Below are 26,381 nucleotides of genomic sequence, written 5' to 3' on the forward strand. Positions count from 1 at the left end.
GGAGCTTTTAACACCTGCTTTTAGCAGCTCCATGGCTGCTTTTAGCAGGTGTTAAAATCCATGGCGCTAAGGGACCATGGAGTTAATTACGCCACCGTAATTTACGGTGGCGTAATTAACGCCTTCCCCACTCCCATTATGCCCTATGGGGCAGAAATGGGAATGGGGAAGGGTAAATGGGGATTGGGGACTTACCGCCCCGCCAAGGTCGGAATGGGGCGGTAAGTCCGCCAACCACCATGGCGTAAACATAGTTTACGCCATGGTGGTAAAGTCACGGCCCAGGCGGTAACTTACCGCCTGGGTCGTAATGAGGCCCACTGTCTTCATTAGAGTTTGAGGATCCTGTAGACATCTGTGAGGTACATACTTGATGTACTGATCAGCTGCACGATGTGGTATTGTGTTTCAGCATTTCACTAAATATGCAGACATCCACTGCAGCAAGCGGCTTCAATGGCCCGAGTGGATATCCCAATTGACAACCATGAAGGGCCACACCCCATTACTGAATACATACATTGGTAAGGGCAATAGTTGAGCAGTGGCTTTATTTTCAATGCTACAAATGCAGATCACAGGTGGTGTAATCGTCGGCACAAGCCGTGCACGCTGCAGAATCTTAGGGCGTGCTATGTAGGATTGGTGAACGTGGAGCATGTGCTAGAGGTTACAGCATTAAGGCCCAGCAGCTTGTTTATGCTGCTTTATTAGCTGACCAACCCCTTTGGGGCACTGGAGAAACTTTGCGACAAACCTTGAAGGTCTTACACTGCAGGACCTTAAAGCCCAGTAATCTACATTGGGCGTTGCTATGCATTGTGTTTACACCGTGACAGTTGTATGTGTAATAATAATAATGATGTTGCTGCTTGTCATACTGCAACAGCCTTCCCTAACCGACACTCGCCTTTACTCTGCAGCGCATAACCAGCTCCCAGCATTCTCGTGACAGCAGGGCAGTCCTCTGCAAACGTTGACTGGGATCTTGTTAAACTGTGTTGTTTCAACATAGATGTAAAGCTCTAAGCTGTAGGGGTAGTTCTATTTTGAAGGTTGAGCAGGTAATATTGAAATCCCTGCTTGTAACTGGTTCCGCCCATATAAGGTACAGTGCAGGATTCAAACTGCAGAATCAGGCCTCCAAGTGAGAGGACTTTTTTAGAGAATGAACGCAAAGTATGTTCACATGAGCATCTATAGGAAAGTAAAAATACATTTTTAATTTTAAAATAGTCATGCTTCATATTGTCCAAAGATTCTTTTGTAGCTAGCAATTTCTATGAATGAAAAGAAGCCTTTTACCTTACACGCGGTCTTCACATCAGACGACACTGTAGCAGAGGTCCTATAAGTAAGGCTTAGCTGCAGCCCAACTTCGCATAGTAAAGGACTGAAGATTGTTAGAAAGATTATTTCTGATGTTTGTTAATCTGATTACAATCACATGCTGTGCATATGGTCCGACATCCAGTGGTATCAGCAGAGTATTGCATCTTGTCTTTCGAGAATCGAAAGGGGACGTTGACACGGGCGTGCCTGTAACACGGCACACGTGACGTGTAGTGTACCCATGATCCCTCGCGCGTCGAGGTCCCTCGGATGGCTTTTTTCCGCCCAGCATACTGGTCGCCTTATGCGGAGCGCGTCCAAGACATTGCCTGTTGTCCCCTCGATCTTTGGTCGAATAGTTATATAAAATAATTCAGATCACCCTATCCGTCCCTTAGTTCAACGGCTGTTCCAGATCTCTGCCAAAGACCTTCCGAACTTCGATGGACAGTGAGCCAGTGTGGCGCTGCCGACCACATGGCCAGGCCTTCCGCCGGCCTACACAGTATGGAGAGTGGGGTCTGGGTGGACATTTCTGTACAATCTGAGAATGCCTTTCCTTCCTCTTTCCCTTTTGGTCTTCGTCACTCTACCCATCCTCAGCTATGGAGAGGACTCCATTTAGGTTTTGCCCCATTTGTAAGGGCAAATTTCCCTGGAAAGATGAGCACAAACGGTGTAACCGTTGCTTGCCGCTCGATCACAATGAAGTAGGATGCACGGCTTGTAAGCTCCTCCGCCCTAAGACATTAAAGGAGCGCAAAGTCAAGCGGTGGGCGGCCTACGGCTTGTCGAATGCTGAGTTCTCTCCCGTTGCCGCAGCCACCGAATGTGATGACGGCAAGAGTGACGATCAGACCTCCGAACTGGCTCAGGCACTGCTATGGGGAAGTCAATCTCCGGCGACAAAGACGAACATTTACACAGCACTAAACACACAACCCCAAGTCAATCTTCAGCCAAGTTGAAGAAGACTTCAGTGCCAACCCGAACCTCTGGCGGCACCTGCCGATCGTCTGGATCGGCAGCCCCCCCCGCAGTCGTATATACGCCTAGCGACCGGTACATCAAAAACAAAGGGCACTACCCTTAATATACCAGGTTCTGTCGCGACGCATCACAAGAAGGCGTCTGGCGACGACAGGGTTCTGGTTCAGCCGAAGAAGGCGGTCGCCGAAGACAAGGCCCCGGCACCGCTGAAAAAGACTCCTTCACAATCGCAGGCTGAAGCTACGTGCCTCCCGCTGCAGAGGACGTCGCTGACAGTTTAGCAGGGATTGTTTCTGCCGATTCTCAGACGGCAGTCAAGGGATTCTTCGAGGCCTACGGAAAAGGCCAAGGATCCTTCGAGATCCAAGAAAAGCCTAAGGGGAGTACCGGAACCCTCCCATAAACCGAAAGAGAGGCACAGGAACGTCCCACCTCTGTCGGTCCCCCAGGAGGAGTTCTCGGAGGGCGAAGAAGGGATGTCTTCGACGTTGAGACAAAAATCTCGACGTTTTACAACAGAACAGCGTTTTCCAGACCCTTTTCCACCTCTAGACCATTCTAGGTCTTCTCTTTGGACTAGAGAAAAATTTGAAAACTGCATGGAAAGGCTGGATAGGTTTGTTTCCCGTTCAGAACAACCCTCACCAAGAAGGCCACGGGATGAGAGCCCTTTAGACCCTGTAGCAAAATTCCCAAGGCTCTTTTACTGCTCTTTATAAGAGGATATATACAACTAGAGGACATACATGTTCCTATAGGGGGCTGGGAGAAGAACCCCGATATGGGTGTACCTCAACCATGGCAGTCAGATCCACAAGATCCGGATGCCCTATCTTTGTATTTCCCCAACCACCCCCAGTAGACATCCCTCGCCAGTGGATGATCAATTGATGTTCAAGGTCATGTTGCATAAAGGAACAGTGCACTTTAAGATTGCCCCAGATGAAGCTGTCCCTGAAGCTGACTTCGTGGAGGACATCCTCAGAGAAGCCGCCGGACAGCCAGGCTATTCCCCTCTTCAATTCAATTAAACGTCTGGCTCCCTCCTTATCAACACCTGCTCTCACAAGAGGTGTTAACCCAAGAATAGAAAAACTCTTTCGTCCTCCTCCCTCGGACCCTCTTTATAGCAGAGGTCACTCCACCCCCAGACTCTCTGGTGGTGACTACTACAAGAAAGAGGGCAGGGGTCCCTCTGCCAGCTGGCGAGGCACCCCCTGATAAGGAAGGTAAAAGACTTTGCGCCCTTGGGAAGAGGGTCATGGCGCAGCAGCGTTTTCAACACGTATTGCCAACAACACAACCTTATTGGCCAGCTACGCGGTTGCTCAATGGGCCTTACTGCAAGATGGCCTACAGGAGGTTCCCGAACCACTACGAACTAGTCTCCTGACCAGTCACTGAGGGAAGACAAGTGAACCAAAGCATACTTGAGAACACTTTGGATTCTGCAGAGACGGCTTGTCGAACCCTGGCTCAGGGCACACTCCTGAAGAGACATGCGTGGCTACGGATCTCTGGATTCAAGCCAGAGACGCAAGCGTCACTTATAAATAAACCCGTGGAAGAATCCAGCCTGTTCGGGGAAAGTGGTCGACAAGGCCCTCGAGACCGCAAAAAAGGAGCATGACCCACTAAAAATTCTAGACCAAGTTGCACTGAGACCCAAATTCTAGACCAAGTTGCACTGAGACCTTATACAAGCCGAGGATCTGGGTCCAGAAGGCTTTTTTGTGGCCAACGCTTCCCTCAACATCAATACTCCTCGGGAAACAATTGGAACTCTCCACAGTGAACCAGCGGATACACCACCCCGTATCCCCAAAGTGGTCAGCGTCGTGGCAAATGAAGGGGCCGGAACCCTACCCCCCCAGAGGCTCTCTGTCTTGGGTTCAAAATGACCCGAAGATTCGGGTCCCCTCCCATGCCTCCCCGGTCGGGGGCCGGCTAACATCGTTCCTTCAGGAATGGGAGAGGATAACTACAGACCAGTGGGTGCTAAAGACCGCAGCCTACGGATACTGTATAAAGTTCAACCGGTCCCCAACATTCAGACCTTCACGAGCAAGACTGACACCAGACCATCTTGGCGCATACTTCTTCAGGAAGTCGAGCCACTACAAGAGAAAGGAGCCATAGAAATCGTAACTCTGTCACAGGTAAAAGAAGGTATTTATTCAGTGTACTTCCTTGAACCCAAAAAGGATCTAACCATGCGCCCTGTTTTAGATCCGTGATCAGCAAACAAATTTGTAAAGCCACAAAAGTTCTGCATGATCACTCTGCAGGAATTAATTCCCCTGCTATCACAGGGGGATTACATGGCAACGCTGGACATGAAAGATGCATACTTTCATATTTCAATGCTGCCAGCGCACAGAAAATATCTCAGATTTATGATACAAGACAAGCGTTAGCAGTTCAAGGTACTACCCTTCGGCATAGCATCTGCACCAAGGGTATTTACAATGCTACCAGCGGTAGCAGCAGGACATCTGCGCAGGCAATCCATCCCGGTCTATCCTTACCTCAGCAACTGGCTCATAACAAGGGACTCTTACGAAACATGTCTGTCAAATACCCAAAAGACGATGGATCTTTTATTCAGTCTGGGATTCTCTATCAACGAGAAAAAATCCAGCCTAGACCCCAGTCGGCTCAAACAGTTCCTAGGGGCTCTATTTGGAACAAAGGACGGCCTCGTCTTCCCCTCCAACGAGAGGGATCAACACATGTTTCAAATCCCTCAGTATGTAGCCAGTCGAGAGGTGACGGTACGCAAGGCTATGCGACTGCTAGGAATGATGGCGTCATGCATCTACTTGGTTCCTCATGCGCGCTTGCGCCCAATGCAGGAGCGGCTCAACAGCCAGTGGTGTCAGACCAGCGGACAGTGGGACGATCTAGTGGTTGTCTCTCCGGCCCTCGTTCTCTCTGCAGTGCTGGTCGAGGGACATCCTCTTGAAGGGGAAATCTTTCACCAGCCCTGCAGTGGAAGCCACTCTAACTACAGACACGTCTCTCACAGGGTGGGGAGTTCACCTGCTTCAACAAACAGCGCACAGAGTTTGGTCGTCAGACATAGCATCCAACCACATAAACCTGTTGGAACTGTTGGCAGTGGTCAAAGCACTAAAAGCTTTCCAGACACAACTGCAGGGGAAGACGGTCGTGATCCTCAGACAGCACCACGGCCATGTACTATCTGAACAAACAAGGGGGCACTCACTCTCCAGAGCTGTCCAAACTGTCCCAGAACATTTGGAAGTGGGCTGTCAAACACAACATGTTCCAGGGGAACTCAATCTTCTAGCAGATGTACTCAGCAGAGACTTCCCATTGCTCATGGAGTAAGAATAGCGATCTGATGTGTATAGGCGCGTTATAAATGCCATATCATAAGTGTTTTACACAGAGACATTGTTTCCAATGTTTTTTGCAGAATGGGGCTTCCCAGAGATCCATTTGTTCCCAACTCTGGAGAACACTCAATGCCAAGATTATGCCTCCAGGTACCCCCAGAACCGTTCCAAGGGGAACAGACTCTGGATAAAATGGTCAGGGAAATTTGTTTACGCTTCCATACTCCACCCCCCCCCCCCCCCTCCCCTTATCCGCTGATGCCCCTTCTCAACATATGGGACCGCCAACCCTGGTTCTCTCATCTGATGGAGATGTCCCTATCTCCTCCAGTCAAACTGCCTTGCCCATACAACATGTCACAAGACAGGGGAGACGCTTCACCCATGCCTGCAGACATTGAACTTAGCCGCCTGGCACCTGAGGTCATAGAGTTTGGGCACCTGCAGCTCCCTCAGAGATGTATGGCCATTCTCAGGGAGGCAAGAAAACCGAACACTATATATTGCTATTCCAGTAAATGGAACGGTTTGTCATCTGGTGCAACTCGAAGAGCATTAAACTGCTCTCCCACACACATTGTTTTGTACCTTACTCATCTACTTGACTCGGGCCTGGTCTTTAACTCTATAAAGGTTCACTTAGCTGCGCTTTCGGCCTACACTACATCACAACAGAAAGTGTCATGGAGGGAGTGACAATAATTCACCGTCGCATTTCTAACCGGGCTCCCGGATGGGACCTAAACGTGGTGTTTACTGCGCTTATGGGGACTCCTTTCGAGCCCATGCATAAAGCAAGTCTCAAAGACCTCACCTATAAGACTGCTTTTTCAATAGCTATTGCCTCCATTAGGAGAGTAAGTTACCTACAAGCGCTCTGTCCTAGATCCCTTTGTAACAGTTCACAAAGATATGGTGGTTTTACGCACTCACCCTAAGTTTGCGCCTAAATTAATTTCTAAGTTCCATGTGAACCAATCTATAGAACTACCAGCATTCTTTCAAAATCCTTCAAGCCTGGGAGAAAAAACCCTACACACACTGAATGTACGCAGAGCTGTCATGTTCTACATGGAAAGAACTCAACCACTAAGAAAAACTAATCCGTTTTTTGTTTCAGTGGCGGCAGGAAGAGAAGGAGACGGTCTCCAAATCCTCTATCTCGAAGTGGATTGTCAAATGCATCACACTCTGCTACAGTCTTGCTAAGAGAGAGCTGCCATTCAAGCCTAGAGCACATTCTACTCGAGGCATGTGGGGCTTCCATAGCATTCATTGTAAATGTTCCCCTTGAGTCCTTTTGCAAAGCGGCAACCTAGAGATCTGTGTGCACCTTTACAAAACACTATTGCCTAGACACTCATTCTAGGTCTGATTCTCAGGTGGGACAGGCAGTGCTAAGACATCTTTTCACTACTGTTCCTTCTCACAACCCACCTCCCACTCTGGGTACTGCTTGCTAGTCTATGCACAGCATGTGATTCTAAGCAGATTAACAAACATCAGAAGACATGCATTACTTACCGTAAAAGTATTTCTGATGGATGTATCTGCTTAGATTCACATGCGCCTTCCTCCCCGCTCTGATGGAAGCAACATATACTTCTTACCACTTTCTCTCTTTTCTGTACTCACGATAGTCATAAGGCTCCCTCTCGGCAGAAAAAATAAAATCGGAGGGACCTCGACGCAAGAGGGATCTTGGGTACACTCCACATCATGTAAGGATAGTGTTACAGGCATGCCCATGTCGACGTCCCCTTTCGATTCTCGAAAGACAAGATGCAATACTCAGCGGTTACCATTGGATGTCGGACCATATGCACAGCACAGCCTGTGAATCTAAGCAGATACAACCATCAGAAATGCTTTTTCGGTAAGTAATGCATATCCTACTAACCTGCAGAACTTTGGGAGTTTTGAGTGAAATGGAGAGAAATGTTGGTTCTGTATCAGTACCTTATGACATCTATTTCAAAATAAATGTTTTGTTCTGCAAAATTTCACTAACATTAAGACCTTAACTTGACATGTTTTACCATATTGCAGGTCCAAGTTGTGGTCCAAATGGGATGCCTTTCCGCAACAGTTCTTCCAACTTCCCAACTCACAACTTTGGCAACTTTCCACACCACTCTGAGTATTCGCAGGCTGAGCGACGGCATGGAAATGAAAACTTTGTGATGAGACGGCCTTTAAAATCGAGAGAAGTGATGGCCCCTTACTATAGACCTCAGAATTACCGCAGCTACAGATACTAAAAGGCGTTTGACGGCAGACTGCAAACCGTTTGGCAGAGGATTCTCCAGTTTTGCATCAGCTTTACTTTGCACTTAGCATTGTGTGCTCCTTAGGAGAGTTAGGGCGAGTTGTGTGTACGTGCCTCCAAAGATCTATCAATGTCTACCAGCATTTAAAAACCTCTAGAGAATAGATTTCTTCTCTTTCAGGTTAAAAAAAAATCCTGTCCGACAAGTGGAATGTTTTAAATGAGGGTTTGCTGACTGTGGCAATTCCTGCCAAACCCACCCACTCCTGCAACCTTCGCTTACCGTTATTTTTATTTTTTGAGAAAAAGAATGAAACACTTTGTGTGATTGGAAGCGGAAACTGCAAGTGTGCTACAGCAGGTCAATGTAGAGGCCGTCTCCAGGTCCGGCTTGCTGGTCTGCAGACTCCAGATGATCCTTTCACTTTCAATCGTACAATCAAGTCTGAATGTAGCTTTTCTCAGTAAAAGGCATACCTTCCAAGCTGTCATGAGTAAAACGGACAGGGTGTAGGAGTGATTATCTTCGCATCCTCCATTTAAATTACAGAAATTAGCAAGCACTACAAAGTAGGTCTTGGGATACAGGTCAAGAAACCACAAACATTGCGCTAGGAACAGGGATCATTGTATTGTCCAGAATTGTTTTATAGTGTCGCCTGTCGAGATGTAAATGTTTTAATCTTTAAAAAAAGCAATAAAATGTTGCATGAATTTGTTTTAGACTCCATTTTTAATAAACACCATCATTCCTTTTTGGGTAGTAAAAGGCCTCTCAGTCATGATATCTAGTTTCAGTTATGACTACTTCAATAAAACTAATAGTACTCTAGTCTGTAGATATTAATTATTCCTTTCTGAACTTGCTATTCACCCCACAAAATACCAACTCTGGCTGACTGAAGGTTCTTCCACAGGTTCTCTGCTATGAAACAATCCCCTAACATCTGTCGGTGGATAAGTGATTGCTGGCATGAATCAAACCACTAATACGGCACACTGCCTTATGGTGGAGCAAGCAGCACACATATATATATGCAAATATATATATATATATATATATATATATATATATATATATATATATATATATATATGCAAATATATATTCCTGGAGCGAAAACTATTGTTATAATTTGACTTGTTAAACTGGCAGATGAATGTACTTTTGTACTCAAGTGATTTTAGTAGTTATAGTAAATTGTTACCATTTCAAAAGTGCAGTTAGTGTATTTTTAGTTTGTTTCCACTTACCTGGTGCTTGCCAGAGTTTGGTCTGTCTCCTGCTGATGGATGTTCCGTGCTGCTGCAGAGCCAAAATAAGATAGGGGGGCCGTATAGTTAGAGAACTGATGTTGCCCCAGTTCAGGAGAGAGTTATGTGCCTTTGTACAGCTCTCTGTGCGTAAATTAGGGAAACTAGGGAAGGGATCTCACGAGTGCTGCATGCCTCTGCAGCCACTCGTGATCAGGGCACGGGAAATGGTCCAAGGGCTTTATATAGCAGCCAGCGTAAAGGGTTTGCGCCTACCATTTACCCTAGGAAAAAAATGAACAGGTTGAAGGCACCCCCGTCTCATTTCCGTGAAATAGCACAACATGGTGCCTCACCAAGACACTGTCTTTCCCTATGAGGCTGTTAGAGTAGATTTCCTTTTTGAGTGAAATTCTCTCCACCTGTGAGTCCCCCAGCACTTATTGCTGGAATCTTGGTTTTTTAATATAATCTCCCAAGTGAGTTGTGACCCTTTTCCCCCCCCCACTCATTCTTTTACTCTGTACTTGGAAACCCCTTTTTTTAAATCTCTTTTTGGTACTCTTTAATGGCGTTATGCTTTTCTCCATCTATTCTGGCATCTACATTTGACTATTGCAGCGCAACGCACTTCTGTGCAGTGTTTCTGGAAGCTTCATGAGCTTTCCTTTTTATTTGACCTGGTTAACTACTGTTACCAGGGCAGAGGGGAGACCCTTTTTGTTCTTCCTGTTTTATTTTGTCAGATCAGCACACCCCACCTTATGTGGAGAGCTGAGGGGAACCATTGTCTCCCTTTTCTCTCTGTTCCAGTAACGTTACTGTTACAAGTTCATCTGACAGGCTGGTGGCAGTGTACCTTTTTACATGCCTTTTTGGGCTCTTTTACCGCAGGCTGACTTCGTAGCTGCAGTAGAGGACACTGGTCACCATTTGCCTAAAATGGTGGCTGTACTTTAAGCCCTGTTCATGATGACTCGTTCTTACTTGAGCCTCCTTCTGCCTTCTTGGGACCTCTTGATGGGTCTTTTGTCTTAGGCCTGCCAAGGTTCACGGAGTACCTAAAAGGACAGGAAGTTGGGGAGGTGACCGACTCCCCTAGTCTTTGTCCTGCAATGTGCATGCCTGGAACCAGTTTGAACTCAGATGTTGGCTGTCCCTGTAGGGACAGCCACCCCCCAGATTTGCATGAAAGGCTTAAATGGTGATGGATGGGCTAATCCAGTTTTCTTGCATAAAAGGCGAGAGTCCTGGAGCTGAACCCGAGTTGACCACTGGACTGAAGATGCAAAGAGGAATTTGTAGGACGACGTCCCAGCAACTTCAAAGCAACCAAGCCATTAAGTGACCGCTGAAGATCCAACCCCGAATTCCGAGCGGCAGGGAAAATCTCTTGAAGAAAACTGCCTCTCCTGGACTTGTGGGCCTAACCAGTCTCAAGGCCACCTACATTTTGCCATCCCACAAAGAGATGTGACCTTCCCGGGATGCAAACTCCAAATACCCTGAGACCTGTGCCATTTTGCAGTGAAATGTAGTGTGAATCGCGGTTCTGGCTGAAACCTTGTTGGCATCCTTCTGGGCAGTGACTTTTTTCCTCTACTAGACGTACCCTCAGCTGACCCGTGGACCGAGAACCAAAGAGAATTCTGCCAGATGACCACTGTTGCTGACCCGAAACTTATGCAGGGCTCCAACGCACCAGTGCAGCAAAGATCCACTGCTCGAGAGCATCCATCTGTTCCCTCCAAGTTCTTTCTTCAGCTGCCCAGGCCAAGAAACCCAAACCTGGGTCTCCTCACCTTGAGGACCGACCTGCTGCACCAAGTTCTTCATTAAAAAGGGACGGTCACAAGCTTAGGTACTTAACTTGGTCTTGCTGCATTGTTCTTGGAGGGCTTTAGTTAAGCTGTTACTTGCACCCTGATACCCGCTGGGTGAATGACCCATTGGGATATAAATTACCAAGCTGAAGGAGTGAAGGAGCCGACGACAACTCCTGTGCTCAGGTGACTGACAGGACAATATGTGGCCCTGAAGGAGGCAGAGATCATCATAGTATGGGGAGAGGACCCCAAACGACACTAAGGAATAGGGTGTACACCCTGAGTAAGGAACCCTCTAGCCACTGAGACCAGGCAGGGTCCATACCCCATATGGGGCCTGCCACAGACAGTGGTCCGGACTCTGGTCAAAAAAGGTCTGCGGCCCTGCGAAGACCTTAAAAGGGGGGACATTGGTGGGGCAAGAGCGACCATGCCGCCACACAGGCAGAGATGGTGTGAGGCCCACGCACGGCAGTCAACCCACGAGAGCACACAGGAAGAAACAAGGACCACCTCAAGATGGAGTGCTGGGGACCATCCGCCCACTTAACCCACGCAGGGGGCATACCGAAGGGCAACTGAGGGCCTACTGGCCGTGATATGCACCGGACCAGCGGGACACATCTGCACCTTGAGCCGCCTCGTCGGGCTAAAATGGGGAAAGACTTGCCCCTTAGGGGAGCAATGCAGAATAAAATCGACAGATATACGAGTACCCCAGCAAAGCTCCCGGGACCGACCAACGAGGCGGAGGAGGAGATGAGTGGGGGCACGGGCCAAACGCTGTCGCTTACAGATATCATGGCGGCAATCAGTGATTCCAGGACCTCAGTGGAGACTAAAATTGATGGCCTAGCCTCTGAAGTGTCCTTTCTGAGACAAGACCTAAGGAACCTAACATCCAGGGTAGGTGAAACGGAACAACAAATATCCGACACAGAGTACACCGTTAAAAATCTGGGGAGCGCCTGGAACAAATGGAGCGAATAATCACCATGCTGGACAACAGAGCGAGGACAGCGAAGGAAGGCCCCGCTGCAACAACCTTCGCATACTTGGCCTCCCTGAAAAAGAGGGAGGGACCCTCCATGGAACTCTTCCTGGAAGACTGGCTAACAGACCTGATGGCTCCTAAGAAACTCAAAATTTTTCTCTATTGAAAGAGCGCATAGGGTTCTGGTGGGCAGACTGGCCCCGGGGCTCCCCCGCTCATGGTGATTGCAAGATTTATGAACTATAGGGATCAGGCTACACTCCTGCACATGGCGAGGGTGACCAGCCCGCTCACCTATAATGGCAACCGTATTGGATTCTCTCCTGACTACACGAGGGAGGTTCAGAAGTCGCGGCAATCTTATGACTCCATTATAAAGAAACTGATGTCCCTGGGCATCAAGTACGCACTTGTCTTCACGTGTTTCATAACCCCCGAGATGCCTGGGAGTGGTTAGAAACACTGGTCCTCTACCCCACGCCCTGACAGATCGAGAGGAAGCACCCCCACAAGAACAACAAAAGCGACATCCAACCCTCGGAGCAAACCACACCAGTATGCGGGGAGGCAGGGAAGCTGGGTCACCGGCCGAGATGGGGCCCGCTTGAAATCTGATTGCGCTCAGAGACACCCGTAAAAAATCTGGAAGGGACCTCCGAACCTGGCAGTCCCGGCAGGGATGTTGCGAAAGGAAAACCTCCCCCCTGCAATCCCCTGGGGTGGGTTTCCACAGGTTCTGTGGTACTCTACACGAGTTTGGGTAGGGGGTCCTCCTGAAGGCACCCCCCCCCGCGCCCCTCCTCCCTGAGTTGATTTTCATGGTTCAATTGGTTTGGGTGACTGGTGCTTCTGGTTGGGGGGAAGTGCAGGGTGGGGGCAGTTTGGGGGTTTCAGTTGTTAAGGGGAAAGGCTTAATGACACAAGCAACAGCACCCAAGGTCAGTGAAACAAAAGATTGGAGATATCCTTGCACTAGACACAATAGGGGGTCGAAACATCGCCCCTAGTGGCCTGCTTATTCACATTCATATGGACTTGGCCTCTGTTTTACAGTTTGTGGTTCTAGGGTTTGCACATGTAGTACACAAAAGCGATCCTACAGTGAGAGAGACAAGGGGACACCAGGGCCCGGAGCACCTCACGGCAATAGACACTGGAGATACATCACATCCTCCCAAATAACCCCAGAACAAGAGACACGCGGACGTAACGCAGTTGAGACAGATGTCCCTGCTGACCTGGAATGTGAATGGCTTGGGGTCAGGGTATAAAGCAAAAACTAGTACTTCGATCGACACTCCCCAGATATCACATTCATCACAGAACCTCACCTGATAGGTACCAACAGCGCATTCTTCCGAAAATCTAACTACCCGCACACATACCTTGCTGGGTTTTCTAGGGGAGCATGACCCTTTTGCATATACGAGTTCCATTTTAGACCAAAAAAGTGAGAACGGATCCTCTGGGCAGGTTTGTGATGGTACTTGGGGAAATGTGGGGAAAGGGCTGGGGCCTCATAGCAGTGTATGCGCATCCCACGCTGATGGCGGAACTCCTTAACGAGCTCCAAGTCATAATGTTAGAAGAACGAGCGGACTCGTGGGCAATAGGGCGGCGGGGGGACTTTAAGTCATGGAGATAGCTCTGGATAGAACACACATGGGCAACTGGGTGGCAGATACCCCGACCATACTGCGCACCTTTGTTAGGGAGAATTCTCTGTTTAGGCTGAATTTCCTAACCTAGTGAGTCCCCCAGCAGCTTTGCTGGATTTCTGGAGTTTGTTTTTTTCCATCCTGCCAAGAGTGAGACTCTTTTCTCCCACTCTTGGACATGTATGTGTGTAATTCCTTTGAAATGTCAATGTGTTCGATGGGCTATAGGGTCTTTTACTCCATAGGGTCTCATATGTTTTTCTGTGTGTGTCACACTGCACCCTACGTGTTGTGGCACGGGGGCGCCCTAGCGGGTCCCCACACCATAGACTCCATACCCGGGGACTGACTACTGTCTCCCCGGGCATGTAAAGTCACCATTGGCTTTACTAGACCTAAATTTGCTAACAGAACTAGTACCAACCATCTTATTGTGGACGTACTTGTAGGGGTAATTCGATTACTCCTGGATCTGTTACTCGAGGGGGCACTGTCCCGTCCCCCCTCGTCGAGTTTTGGCTGGTGGCAGTGGAAACTACTTGTTATGTTCGACCCCGAGCATAACCCTATGGGATCTATCCCATTGTTAGAGATTGATACTTTTTCTCATTCATCTCTAACGTACCACCGACCTACTTATCTTAAATAAGTTTATCGAGTGGTATTTTCTGCCAGAACTCGGTTTGTAAAATGGCGTCTGTGTTCGTCTCTGTGACTCCTAAACCAAAGGTTGAGCCCTTTGTTCCACTTTTGGCGGGCCTCTGTACAGAGACCCTCCAAGGTGGTCTGGGTTACCTCAGGGGTGTGGGAGGGGGTTTAGACACCCTGGACCGAGTTGCCTTGCCAACTCAGGTCGCATTCTGGAGTGATTGGCCCAAGTGGTGAGCGTTCCCGCTCACCACTTAGCATGTGTTGATTGACAGCTAGGCTGAATGAATGGGGGTCGTCTGCATAAAAGCAGGGCTTTTGGGACTGGATCTTCGGATGTCGCCACAGGACCTAAAGAATCCGATGAGGGTAACGCTGAGCCGACCTGCACGACGACACCTCCGGTGGAGCCCTGCAGAACCGTCTCACAATCTCCCGACGACAGAAGAGATCTCCCTGCCGGAGAGTCTCTTCCCCTGGCTGGTGGGAACAACCAGTCTCTTTTGTGCTTTTTATTCGCCCCAGGACGCAGTGGTCGAATTGCCCGTGCAGAGCACCCGGCAACCGGATAGCCACTACCCCTGTACCGCGAACGAAAGGTGGTGCCTTGTGACGGAGCACTCTGCGGCTGGTCTCTTCCCTGGTGGTGCACCGGACTACCTTTTCTTCGACGACGAGAGCATCTCTTCTCTTAGCCAAGACCCATCGTGCATCCACCACCAGGAACAACTGCCCCCGCCGGAGCTGCCCTCCACAACAAGGTACCCTAACCGCCTGGCTTCCCTTTTCGATCGGTCCGAGTGAGGTGTCTGAATCCTCTCCGTTCCGTTGGGTTGCCTCCAAGCTTTGCTCATTCTTTGTTCGGAATTGGTTCTACCTGTCGCTAAACAATTTGCTAACAAAGACTTGAATGCATCGTCAGTAGAGACTTTTTGGGACATCGTGCCTTGCCTCTCAACGAGTGGGCCTAGCCGCTGAACTTTATAACTATCGTGATTATTGCCTTCCTGCCTTGCATTTTTATCCGCTTCAGTGTGAACCGTGTTGACTTCATGACCTGCCTATCTTTTCTCTCCCATCCTAACCAAATATTCGAGTGTCATCTAGGTTGAGGTATACACCTCTGTCTGAAAATAAGTGGTACTGTTAGAACCTAGAGTTGTCGATATTGTGTTCAGGGGGATTGAGCGTTTTCCATTCCGCAGAGTAATTGTGCTTTGATTTGTTTGCCGTGGTTTGCTTTAGTGTTTTTCATAGAGGTTCTGTTATAAATAAATAACTTACTATCTTTACACTAAGTCTAGTTGCGTGCTTACTTCTTTTGCTGCGAAGGATTGCCCTATCTTGTATACTCCCTATACTGACCAACTTTTCTTGAGAGAAGTCTGACTGCTCAGCCACAGCTACCAATTGAATCTGTGTGTTACAGACTGCTACCAAGTGGGTTCATCGCAACACCTGTAGTCCTAAATCTTTTGCAGTGGTCCCAGAGGGAACTGCACAGGTTTCCGCCTAACAACCTTCGACAAAGCGATGGGGCTATCTGATACGTGGAGGGCAATCTACACATCGGACAGGGGCTACTCGTTCTATTCCAACACCCATAGGTCCCTCTCCAGACTCGACTATATCCTCACCCTGAAGAACATGGCCCAGTGACTATTGTCTGCAGAATTCCTGGCAAGCGGGATTTCTGACCATTCCACCTAATGATTAAACTCAAGGGTATACTACACAAGCAGGAACCCACCTGGCGTTTGAACGCCTATTATTTGGGAATACCGGAAATAATGGAAGGGCTCTCGCATAAAATGTCAGAATACTTTGATTTAAATGAAGAAGCAGTGGACTGTCCAATAGTAAGGTGGGAAGCAATATCCTTGGTTGCTGCTCACCGCAAGCGGCACAACGAGGCAATCACTGAAGCAGAGGCCCAAGTAAGCAGGCGGGAAAAACTGCTAGACGAGCGGATTCATGAGGCGCATGACGCCTTAGTGACAGCCCAAGCAATCTTGAAAGACCGGGCCCTAGATAATTCTCGAACCGCCCAGTGGCTGGTCCGGAGCCAGGATATGAGCGGGGGGGACAAAGCAAGCAACACCCTAGCCTGGTTAGAACGACAAAGTAAAAGGCAAGTACAGGCTATTAAAACTCAGAATGGGGAAATGCTAACGGGCGACTCCGTGATTGCGGAAATACTACGAGGAACTATACTCTCCACCAGCAAAGAAATCCATAACAAGTACCCCCTGCTTTTTAGACTTGATCACGATCCCCCACCTCTCAAGGCTACAGTCAGAACAACTAGACGCAGTCATTACTGAAGAAGAGGTAGGGGAAGCCGTGACACAATTACAGACTGGGAAAACCCCTGGCCCCAATGGTTTTCCGGTAGAGATGTGGAAAAGACTGGGCGAAACAACAACAAAGCACATGCACAGCATGTTCCTCCGCAATATGGAACGCAGCAGCCTCCCCCAAGACCTCCAGAAAAGGGAAACCCCCCATGAATGCTGTGCCTCGTACAAGCACATATCTTTAATAAATGAGGAGGCAAAAATATTAGCCAGTCTCCTCGCAAATAGACTGCTTGGGCGAATCTGGTCCCTAATTCACCCAGATCAGTGCAGATTTATGCCGGGTAAATCCACACGAATGAACCTCTGAGTGTCCATGTTGCCCTTGACTGGGCAGCCGAGATCCCCAATCCGTTGGCCCTCCTTGCGGTCGACTTTGAAAAGGCCTTTGATTCGGTGGGGTGGGACTCCCTGTGGGCCATAATGGAACATATGAGATTCGGGCAACACTGTCATGTGTCAAGCTCCTCTACACCCTCCCCGTGGCAGCCGTACGAGTCAATGGAACGTCATACAGGACATTCCCGCTGGGCCGGGGGATCAGGCAGGGCTGCCCCTTCTCGCCCCTATTATTTCTCCTGGCCATGGAACCCCTTGCGATTAGGCTACGAACAGACGCACGGGTGGGGTTTGTTTGGCCAAAGGGAGGTGAGGAACGCGTCTCGTTGTACGCGGATGATCTCCAGATATACCTTAGCAAACCAATTATCTGTCCGATTGTGACCAGAAACCTGGAGGAAAACCAACACTTCGGTGGACTCCGGGTAAACACACAAAAAACAATTACTCACTGGTTCGGGGGGGGGGGGGAGGGTGAAGCAATTCCAGAACCCTACCCATACTCAATTTCGATACAGGGCTTCACCTACCTGGGTATACGGGGTTGGTGTAACACGGGAAGACTTTCTCAAACTAAACCTGTACCCGATAATGCAAAAGTTCGAGAATGACGTCTCCCACTGGCACTCTCTCCTATTTTCACTACTCGGGAGGGTGGCACTGTTTAAGATGTTGGTGCTCCCGAGATTCCTGTATGTCCTCCAAAATGCCCCACTCCACATCCTGGCCGCCACATTTGCAGACATTGATGGGACCCTACGTACGTTATTCTGGGGAGGGAAACAGCCACGCATTGCACTAAAAAAGCTTCACCGCTCGGTGTGGGAGGGGGCCATCGGATTGTCCAACATTCGCATATATTACTGGGCTGCACAGGAAGAAGTGGCAAACTAGTGGTTACATAGGGACCCTTTGCTCCCACATACCCGGGTTGAAACAAGAGACACCGACGTCCTTTCCCCCTACACATACTATGTGATGACAACAAGAACCTAAGAGGGTTCCCAAGTGGGTCCCTTCACATCCACTGAGTCTGGAAGGCAATACACAGACATATCGGTTGGGGGTGGCAGACTAACCCTGTGGCACAATACACCCCAAAATCCAGAGAATGGGCCACTTTGAAACCTGGGAGAGAAAAGGGATATCCGTACTGGCAGATATCATTCATGAGGGGCGATTGATACATTTCGAAACTCTACAAATGAAACACGGATTGCTACCTATGGACCGCTTTAGATATCTCCAACTCACACATGCTAACACCCAATTCCTGAGCATCACCGACATACCCACCTGCTTTCCCGTGGAAACAAATGTCCTCCCACACCATATTCTTTCCAAGGTAACCTCCACCAGGCAATCAACTCCTTTGGTTCGGGGGAACTTGCTCACCTCAGAGAAAAATGGGAACATGACCAGGGTGCACTGGAGGCGGAAGAATGGGTGGAGGCACTGATGTCCCCACGGGAAATAGGCATTGATGCTAAACTCAGGCTGATACTGCTGCGAATCCTACAAGGGTATTATTACTCCAGAACACAAGTGGCCAGTTGGGGAGGAGAGGATGATACAGAGTGTCTACGATGCAAAAGGGCGAAGGAACCTTCTATCACATGATTCGGGAATGTGGGGTGCTACAGGAGTTTTGGACAGTGTATTTACTGCGCCTCACTAGGATAATGGGCGCCACAATTCTGAAGGACCCCAAACTTATTTTGTTGGGAATACGGGGTTGAAACCGACTTCACTAAACACGAAAAGTACATTTCTGGGAGTGGCACTAGGGGCGGTAAAGAGACTAACGGCTGCCACCTGGGGCTTAGCAGATAAGATAAACATAGACTGGTGGTCCAATGAAATGAATAGATGCGCCTCCCTAGAAAGACGAATATACAACGCAAGGGTGTGCCCCCGGAAGTTTCAGAAAATATGGGGGTAGTGGGGAAGAATACGCATCGAACCCCACCTGGTGGGTAGTACACATCTTCTGTTCCTATCGTGTCACTGTCAAATGTTATGCTATGTGCCACGTCCCCGATGATGGGACTCCTAATATCATTGTTTTCTCATGTAGTTGTTATCTTGTTTGACAAAACCTAATGAAAAGAATTCGGAAAAAAAAGCCCTCATATCGGAATCGAATGAGCCCAAAATCCCACCCAACCCAAAAGGTATACGTAAGCGAAGAAAGGGAAAAAAAGAGAAAAAAAAAGAAAATGCCTGGCTAAACCAACATACGAACCAGGAATGGGGACGGGGGGGCCAGATAAATGTAAGGGCATAGACTCAAACATCGTAAAGGATGGTATCCACAAAAGCCCTCTGCACACCCAATTCCTCTACAAGAAACTTAAGCACAAGAAGATCGAAGCATTATATTCTTTGCAAGTGACGCTTGGAGCACTCGCCAGATTCTTCTGCACAACACAAAAAAAAGGGCAACCACAGCAACTGACAATGGCGATATCTCAGATGCCGACCTTCTGGAGGGAACTATGGATGGCACAGAGACACAATCAGAGTTCCCAAACCAGTCGTAGTCTACCCACATCCAAAAACCAGAAACCTATAAGGACCTAGTGGACAAGATCTTGGAGCTCAAAAAATGGCAAGTGCCGACTCCTCCTTCCAAGGGCCTATTTGGTTAAAAGTTAGGCACTGGCAACATCTCACAGTCCAACCTTCTCGAACAGCAAGAGTCCATTTAGGCTAACAGAAACAACTGGCTCTATGAGCCTTATGGACATCCGATTAGCACAAGATCCAGAGACAAGCGAAGAGAGACAAAGAGAGGGCGAACGATTAAATGAAAACAAAGCTAATCACACACCCAGCACCAAGTATAACTCAGCTGTATCAGGATGGACTAAAGACACTGAGCCCCTGATTCAACCGGATGCACCAAAAGATGGTCCTACTCACACGAAGCCCGACCAAGAATCCCAAACGATTCCAGGGCTAATAAAGCCACTAAGACAACAGAAAAGACTTAGCAAAACACTGGGAGAGGTGGAAAGCGACATGAGACAAAAAAAGATGGACTTATTCTCCATCATGTCGACTTTAACAATAGCCCTGGCTCCCTTTACAAAACTATAGGAAGCCTTGAATGACACCTTAAAAGATCTGACAATAGCAGCATAAACCCGGACACTATTAACTTTCTTGGAAGGCTACATAACCTCAAACAAAAATAAAAAACTGGTAACCAAGGACTCTGCTACGCAAACTCAGGACCTAACAAACACATCTCACAAAGAGTCCTATTCTCAAACTGACCTCTTACCACTGAAAACATTCTTCTCGGCTTCAAACAGTTTGGCTCCTAATAGCTTGGTCCGCCTAGGGAAAATGACGACTGCTCTGTCTTTGTCAATCCCTCAACCTCAGGAGTCCAAATTGCAAAATCACAAACATATCAAGGTTCCCAACACATTGAACTCAAACGAACAGAGACCAACTCAAGGGAAAAAAAACCTGTCTTCCTGCTAATTTTCTCCAAAACAGGCCTCGCGAAAACGGCTGCACAGTCCAGGACTTGGACCTTAGCATCCAAACGGACAAGGACCCACCTACCGAACCTCCCGGAGAATGACAAAACGACTGTTGTCCCCAAAGTTTCGCAAAATGCCAACACTAAAACAAGTGGAGCAAAACTTTGGGAACAGAACTGGAATTATTGGACGCAGATCTACTCAGCCCCGGGGTATCGGGGTCAACCCACGAAACAAAGAGCACTCCCAAAGAACCAATATCTCCAACGGAAAGCAAAATGATGGCTGCTGTTCTAAACCTTTCTCAACACTTGATGGAGGAGCCTGAATTAGAACCAACTGAAAAACCGAGTGCTAAAAGAAAAATGGGCATATCCCTCCCCAAAGCTCACCATGTCCTGAAACGGGGAAAAAAAACTAGCAATCTTAGACCAGAAGTCTCCAATGTTTTTCACACTGGAGGACAAAAAAAAGAGGACGCTAGCAAAAAGGGAGGAACGAAGGTCACAAAAAAAGACCACAATTAACATCAACAAAGCCAGAGGAGAGGCGTCCTACAGATCATTCGCAGCCCCGAGCTAACACAAAGATCACGAGGGCTAGATCCATCGACAAAGCCTGTGGGCATGCCAAGCGGTTGGCACCAAGATGGAGATCAAAGGTCCACCTAAACCAAAGGTCTAGAAGCCTATCTAGTCGCACAAGAGATTCAAGCAAACAACGAACCACAGAAACAGGAAGTTATAGATGCGAGAAAAGAAGGAAACTTGCAAGAACAGATCAACAAATACGCGCTCCTTTCGACTAGAACGAATACTGAAAGATGGTGACAATATCATCCTGTATCGAAAGACGACACTTGCTCTATTGCATCGTATTCCTTCCTTGAAGAACCTTTCCTCTGATGATATCTTCATTGTTGGGTTCACGAAGGCTTTCTCGTCGGACAATGTATACCTACATATCGAATCCGCAACTACAAAAAAACTGCTGAGAGACGCAAGAACTAAACTGAACTTTCAGTTACAACTTATCTGAAGTCAAACAAGGTGACGCAGGAGAACAGACAAGGCGACCTAGGTCTAAAACAAGAAGTAGCTCGCCAAAAGGAAAATCGGTGTTATGGCGTAAAACAGAACTTGGGTCACCCGACCGCTTACGAACCTTGAACTCCAGGAGTCTACAAACTCAGAAACCTGAACTACTCTGGACACACAACTGGTTCAAGACAGGAACCGTAACAGATCTAGTCACCCGTCGACTGCAACAACCGGTCGTAACAACTCCAGAGAGAACAGGTACCAAGAAAAAAAGGACTTGCCTTACGAACCCAAAGAAACAAAAGAAGATCGGATCAGACAGTCAAACCTTAAAAAAATACACAGGGATGACTCACTGGAGAATTAACACACATCACTGGGCCCCCAGAAAAACTGGATGATGACAATAGAGCACGAAAAGCCAAGACACAGACACCTGGAAAAACTCAAAGCCATGCAACATAGTCTGAAAGATGACGAATTGAGAAGCTGGGCTTCGCTTCCAGAGGTGCTGGCCAAAACCCATAGCTCTTAGCAACGAAATTGCTTGTCAAGTCCATTAAAAGATTACACACAGGGATACCGAAGAGCCAACCAAATCAACTGATCATGGAACACACGTGGCTTTTCCCACTTAATGAGCATCTCAGACGTTAATCTAGAAACATTCAACCTTTTGTGTCTCCAAGAGACATGGATCACGACTTGAATGCCGCCATAGAAATAACGGTAAGACAAAACTCTACTCAAATTCACAAGACCACTACAGGACACGTCGATGCAAACTCCGTAGCTAGAGGAATTAACTGGGAGGCTATCATGAAGGCGTTTGATGTGCGCAACTTGCATAGCCTAGGAAGCCAAATTAGCCAACCTTTCCAACCTTGGTATTAGCAGGCTGCAGCGCCACCTTGGACCATATATGACTCAAGAGATTTACTAGGAAGTGTAACTTCATTTGAGGTAATACGCACAACAAACAGCGATCATGACATCTTGAAGGCGATATGGGAAACTGACAAACCAACTACTGTACCGAGGTGGCTACAAATGGGGGCAGCAGTGGACATAAATAAGGGGGGAAACCGCCTTCGACTGAAACCATCGGCAATATCTGAAATCACAAAGCGATATTTCCAGATAAAACCGCTGGACAAGACGAGCACGGATTCGGCAGTAACAGACTGTCTGCTCTTGGTGTCCTATCAATGCCCAAGGCTTGGCAAAAAAACGAACCAGTCTCATCACCATAACAAGAACCAGGTATTGAAAGCAAAAAGAAAAGAAATGCGGAAACGGGTAAGGAAGGCAAAGAACTTTCCCTCGAAGACCAACAAAGAGGAAGCAAAGTCGGCCACAAAAAAGTACAAAAATTGGTTTAAATCCTATAAAATCTTGATGTACCAAACGAATTCTGAAAACATGTTAAGAAATTTAAGTGGCAAACAGCCAAAAGCCTTCTGGTCTTTGCTATCAGCTGAAGGAAGATCAAATCAAGATGCCCTATTAAGTAGTGTAAATGAAAAAAACTGGGTATCTTACTTCTCAAACCTGTTCGGCCTATTACCGTCAGTTGGGCAGGAGACCGAAATGGAAGTTGACAACTGGAACATTGAACCAGGACAAGCTGGTCATTGCACACAAAATCGCCAAGCTGAAACCTTCTAGATCCCCGGGTCCAGATGGGCTTTCAAAGTTGGACCTGAAGGGAAATATCGATGCCTGGGCTATCTTGATAGCTGAAATAATCAAGACAAGTGCAAAGTCAAAGACGATTCCGCGATCGTGGAAAACATCAAACGTCCCGATATTCAAAAAAGGGGATCCGAAAATTATTCGTTCAATTTCCTTGTTGACCTTCATTGGGAAAATCTTTGGATCGTGCCTTCTGGATAAATTCAAAGTGTGGTTATCAACATCGGAAGGCCACAACCCTTTTGAAACCGGTTTCACAAAGAACTTGGGAACAACTGTCAACATAATGTTACTTAGCATCCTCAAGGCAAAGGTCTTAGATGGCTCTCCAAGGTTATTCTTGGCCTTTATTGACTAATCTCAAGCATTTGACAAAGTCAACAGAGGAAAACTCTGGGAAAAGCTGAACAATTCCAGTTGTTCAAAGTCGATATTGGCCCTGATAAAAGAACTACACAAGGACACTTCTATGATAGTGCGCCTGAACGGAGCTGGTCTTCTCTCAACGACTATATACACATATAGAGGCGTCAAACAAGGCTGCCCACTGGCCCCCGCCCTATACAAAGCATACATGGGAGACTTGTAACAGGCAGAAAAATCAATTGGAGCCTTCCCACCTACGATGGACAGCGAAAGAATCAGCATACTGCTCTACGCGGAAGATGTTATTCTAATCAACCAAACAGCGGTAGGGTTGCAAAGAAAACTGGATGATCTCTTAAAGTACCTGGTATCTAACGACCTAGAGATCACCACGAATAACACCAAAGTATTGATCCTAGAGAAAACATCTTAAAGAACAGGAACATCATCCTGGGACCTAGAGAAAGATGGCCTCGAAAAGGTAAAATCCTTCAGATACCTGGGCGTCACATTCAGCAGCAGTCCACGGGAACTACCTATGCAAGAGACTGTTCGACTTAAAATCTGAAGCTTGACAAGCCAGACGCTACTGGTAGATAAAAAGTACGGTCGATTCTCACTTAAATCAGCATTGATCTTTTACAAATCAAAGGTTGTACCAGCAATTGTTTACGGTGCGGAAGCAATTCCGGCAATTCCATCTGACATCTGGAATAAACTAGAAGGCTTGTTTTGGAGAAAGGTATTGCATCTTCCAGCCTCAACACCGGTGGCGTCAATCAGAAGGGAATTAAGCCTAACATCACTGAAAGGTTCTGTAGACTTAAACGGACTGATGCTGTTCAGAAAAATCAGAACTTCCAACCAAAGAATATATGCGATTATTTTGGAAGAAATTAACAAATGGACAAACAAGATGTTAGCTTCATGGGCTGCAAACAAAGTCTCTCTCTTAGATGATATTGGAAGCTCTGAGGACAAACTACTCAACAACCGAACTAAAACAGTAAACAAATTCAAAGAAACTGACTGGTGCAAAACTTTGGAGAGTGCAGCGAGCAACAAGCTAACATCACACTTGCCAATCACTGCACACAAACTGAACAATCTAGCAAACTATCTGGTCAAGTTTCTAAGCAAGAGGCTACGCTCGACCTTGATGCGATCTTGCTTCAATGTTCTGAAAACGAACAAAATTGTTGCAATAGGAGACAAAACCATGGCCGACTCATGTCGGTTTTGTGATCAGGGAAACTCAGTTGAAATACTGAGACACTTGTTGCTTACATGTCCAAGCCTGTCAACAAAAAGAACCACTCACTTAGGACACTTGTATACATATTTTTGCAGTTTGGATGAGGAACACTGGTGGTCTTATTTAATGAACGGCACAAACAGAAAACCAGTGATTGCAGTGGGAAGCTTCCAGGAGAGCAAAGAGTTGGACAAAACACAACCAATCGCAGTCAACAGTGCTGACAAGAAATAAAAAAAAAAAACTAACTGGATTCAAAGCAATCAAACTGTAACGCTCACCTGATTCTCGCAGAGGTGCCGGTCGTGACTGGGCAACTACCGTATCTTCAAAGGTGATGTGTAGCACCCGGTTGGCTCTTTGGGCTGGACCTCTGTGCACTGTATGCCTGACTTCAAGAGTGAGATGTCTGCAGATAGAAAATATGGGATTAATGAACTGGGGTTATTGGGGTGTCCCTATCTCTTCCCTTTTTTGCTCTCCTGTAGACCCCCAAAGGTTAACGCTCTCACCTTAGGTAAGTGATGCCGAGCTCTCCATCTGCCTCGGGGCAGGGTGCTGTAACCAGTTTCTTCACTGGGTAGGTAGCGCAGGCCTCTTGACTTCAGAGGACTGCTGTCCGTCGTTTACTGCACGAACGGTAAGTTTCGAGTAATTCTATTGTCTTTAAAGTCTTTAGTAATGATGTCTCTTGTTTTGCAGGGTTCCGGCGATGGCGGATGACGGGCTGAAGTGAGTTGAAGATGGAGTCCGTGTGATGAATAGAAGGGCCTGGAAGCACGTAAGTAAGCGCTTGTTGCCTGCTTCACGATGCGCTCTAACTGTCTTTTTATTTTGCAGGTACGAGTTCGGAGCGGCTGCAGGGTGCCGGAATACCCACTGGGTTAGATGTGGAAAGGAGTAATGGCACGTGAGTATTAAAGTTCCCCAATGTCTTTAAACGCACCTTGTTTTTGTCTTTCAGATGCGGGATGCAGCGCCGAAGGCCTCCGGAGCGCACGAAGAGTAGGTAAGCCTTTGTCTTTCAGATGCCGGAATGCTAACCTGTTCTTTCTTGTCTTTATAGGTGTTGCTGAAGACTGGATTCAGGATGGTAAGCCTTTTTTCCTTAGGCCCAGGATCCGATGCAGAAGACACGATGAGCGTTCTGCTGCAGAGGATGCAGAATAACGCAAAGCAAGATTCATCCACCGGGTGTGGTTTAAATAGCCTCCTGTAGTGCTTAGGTGTCTCCTTCCACAGCCACGCCTAAGAAAAGAGTTCCTGCTTTCCAGAAGAGTTCCAGTGTTCTGAATCTAGGGAGTGGCTCCTGCCCCACCCAACAGGAAAAGTAGTTCCAAACAGAAGAGGATCAGAGACTCAACTGGCAGGCAAGCAAGCAGCATGGTCTGCTGCAGGTAAGTCCACCCAAGCATTATGAGCCCGGCGCTTCCAGCGCTGGGACTGGGGATATTTATGAGCCTGGTGCCACTGGCGCCAGGACTGGGTCCAAAAGGTCC

At 47.6% G+C, this 26,381-nt stretch overlaps 1 protein-coding gene across 3 annotated transcripts in view; it reads left to right on the forward strand.

Moving 5' to 3' along the window:
- LOC138516894 (PC-esterase domain-containing protein 1A-like) overlaps window positions 1–8,667 on the forward strand; it is a 582,917-nt gene extending 574,250 nt beyond the window's left edge. For all 3 annotated transcript variants that reach the window (XM_069632347.1, XM_069632348.1, XM_069632349.1), the window contains one exon: window positions 7,734–8,667. In XM_069632347.1, the coding sequence (XP_069488448.1) occupies window positions 7,734–7,945 (212 nt within the window). In that variant the 3' untranslated portion in view covers window positions 7,946–8,667. The remainder of the gene's footprint in view (window positions 1–7,733) is intronic.
- Window positions 8,668–26,381: the final 17,714 nt, after the last annotated feature.

The sequence above is a fragment of the Ambystoma mexicanum genome, chromosome 6q (genome assembly GCF_040938575.1).
Source record: "Ambystoma mexicanum isolate Mex_15411 chromosome 6q, UKY_AmexF1_1, whole genome shotgun sequence".
Classification (NCBI taxonomy): domain Eukaryota; kingdom Metazoa; phylum Chordata; class Amphibia; order Caudata; family Ambystomatidae; genus Ambystoma; species Ambystoma mexicanum.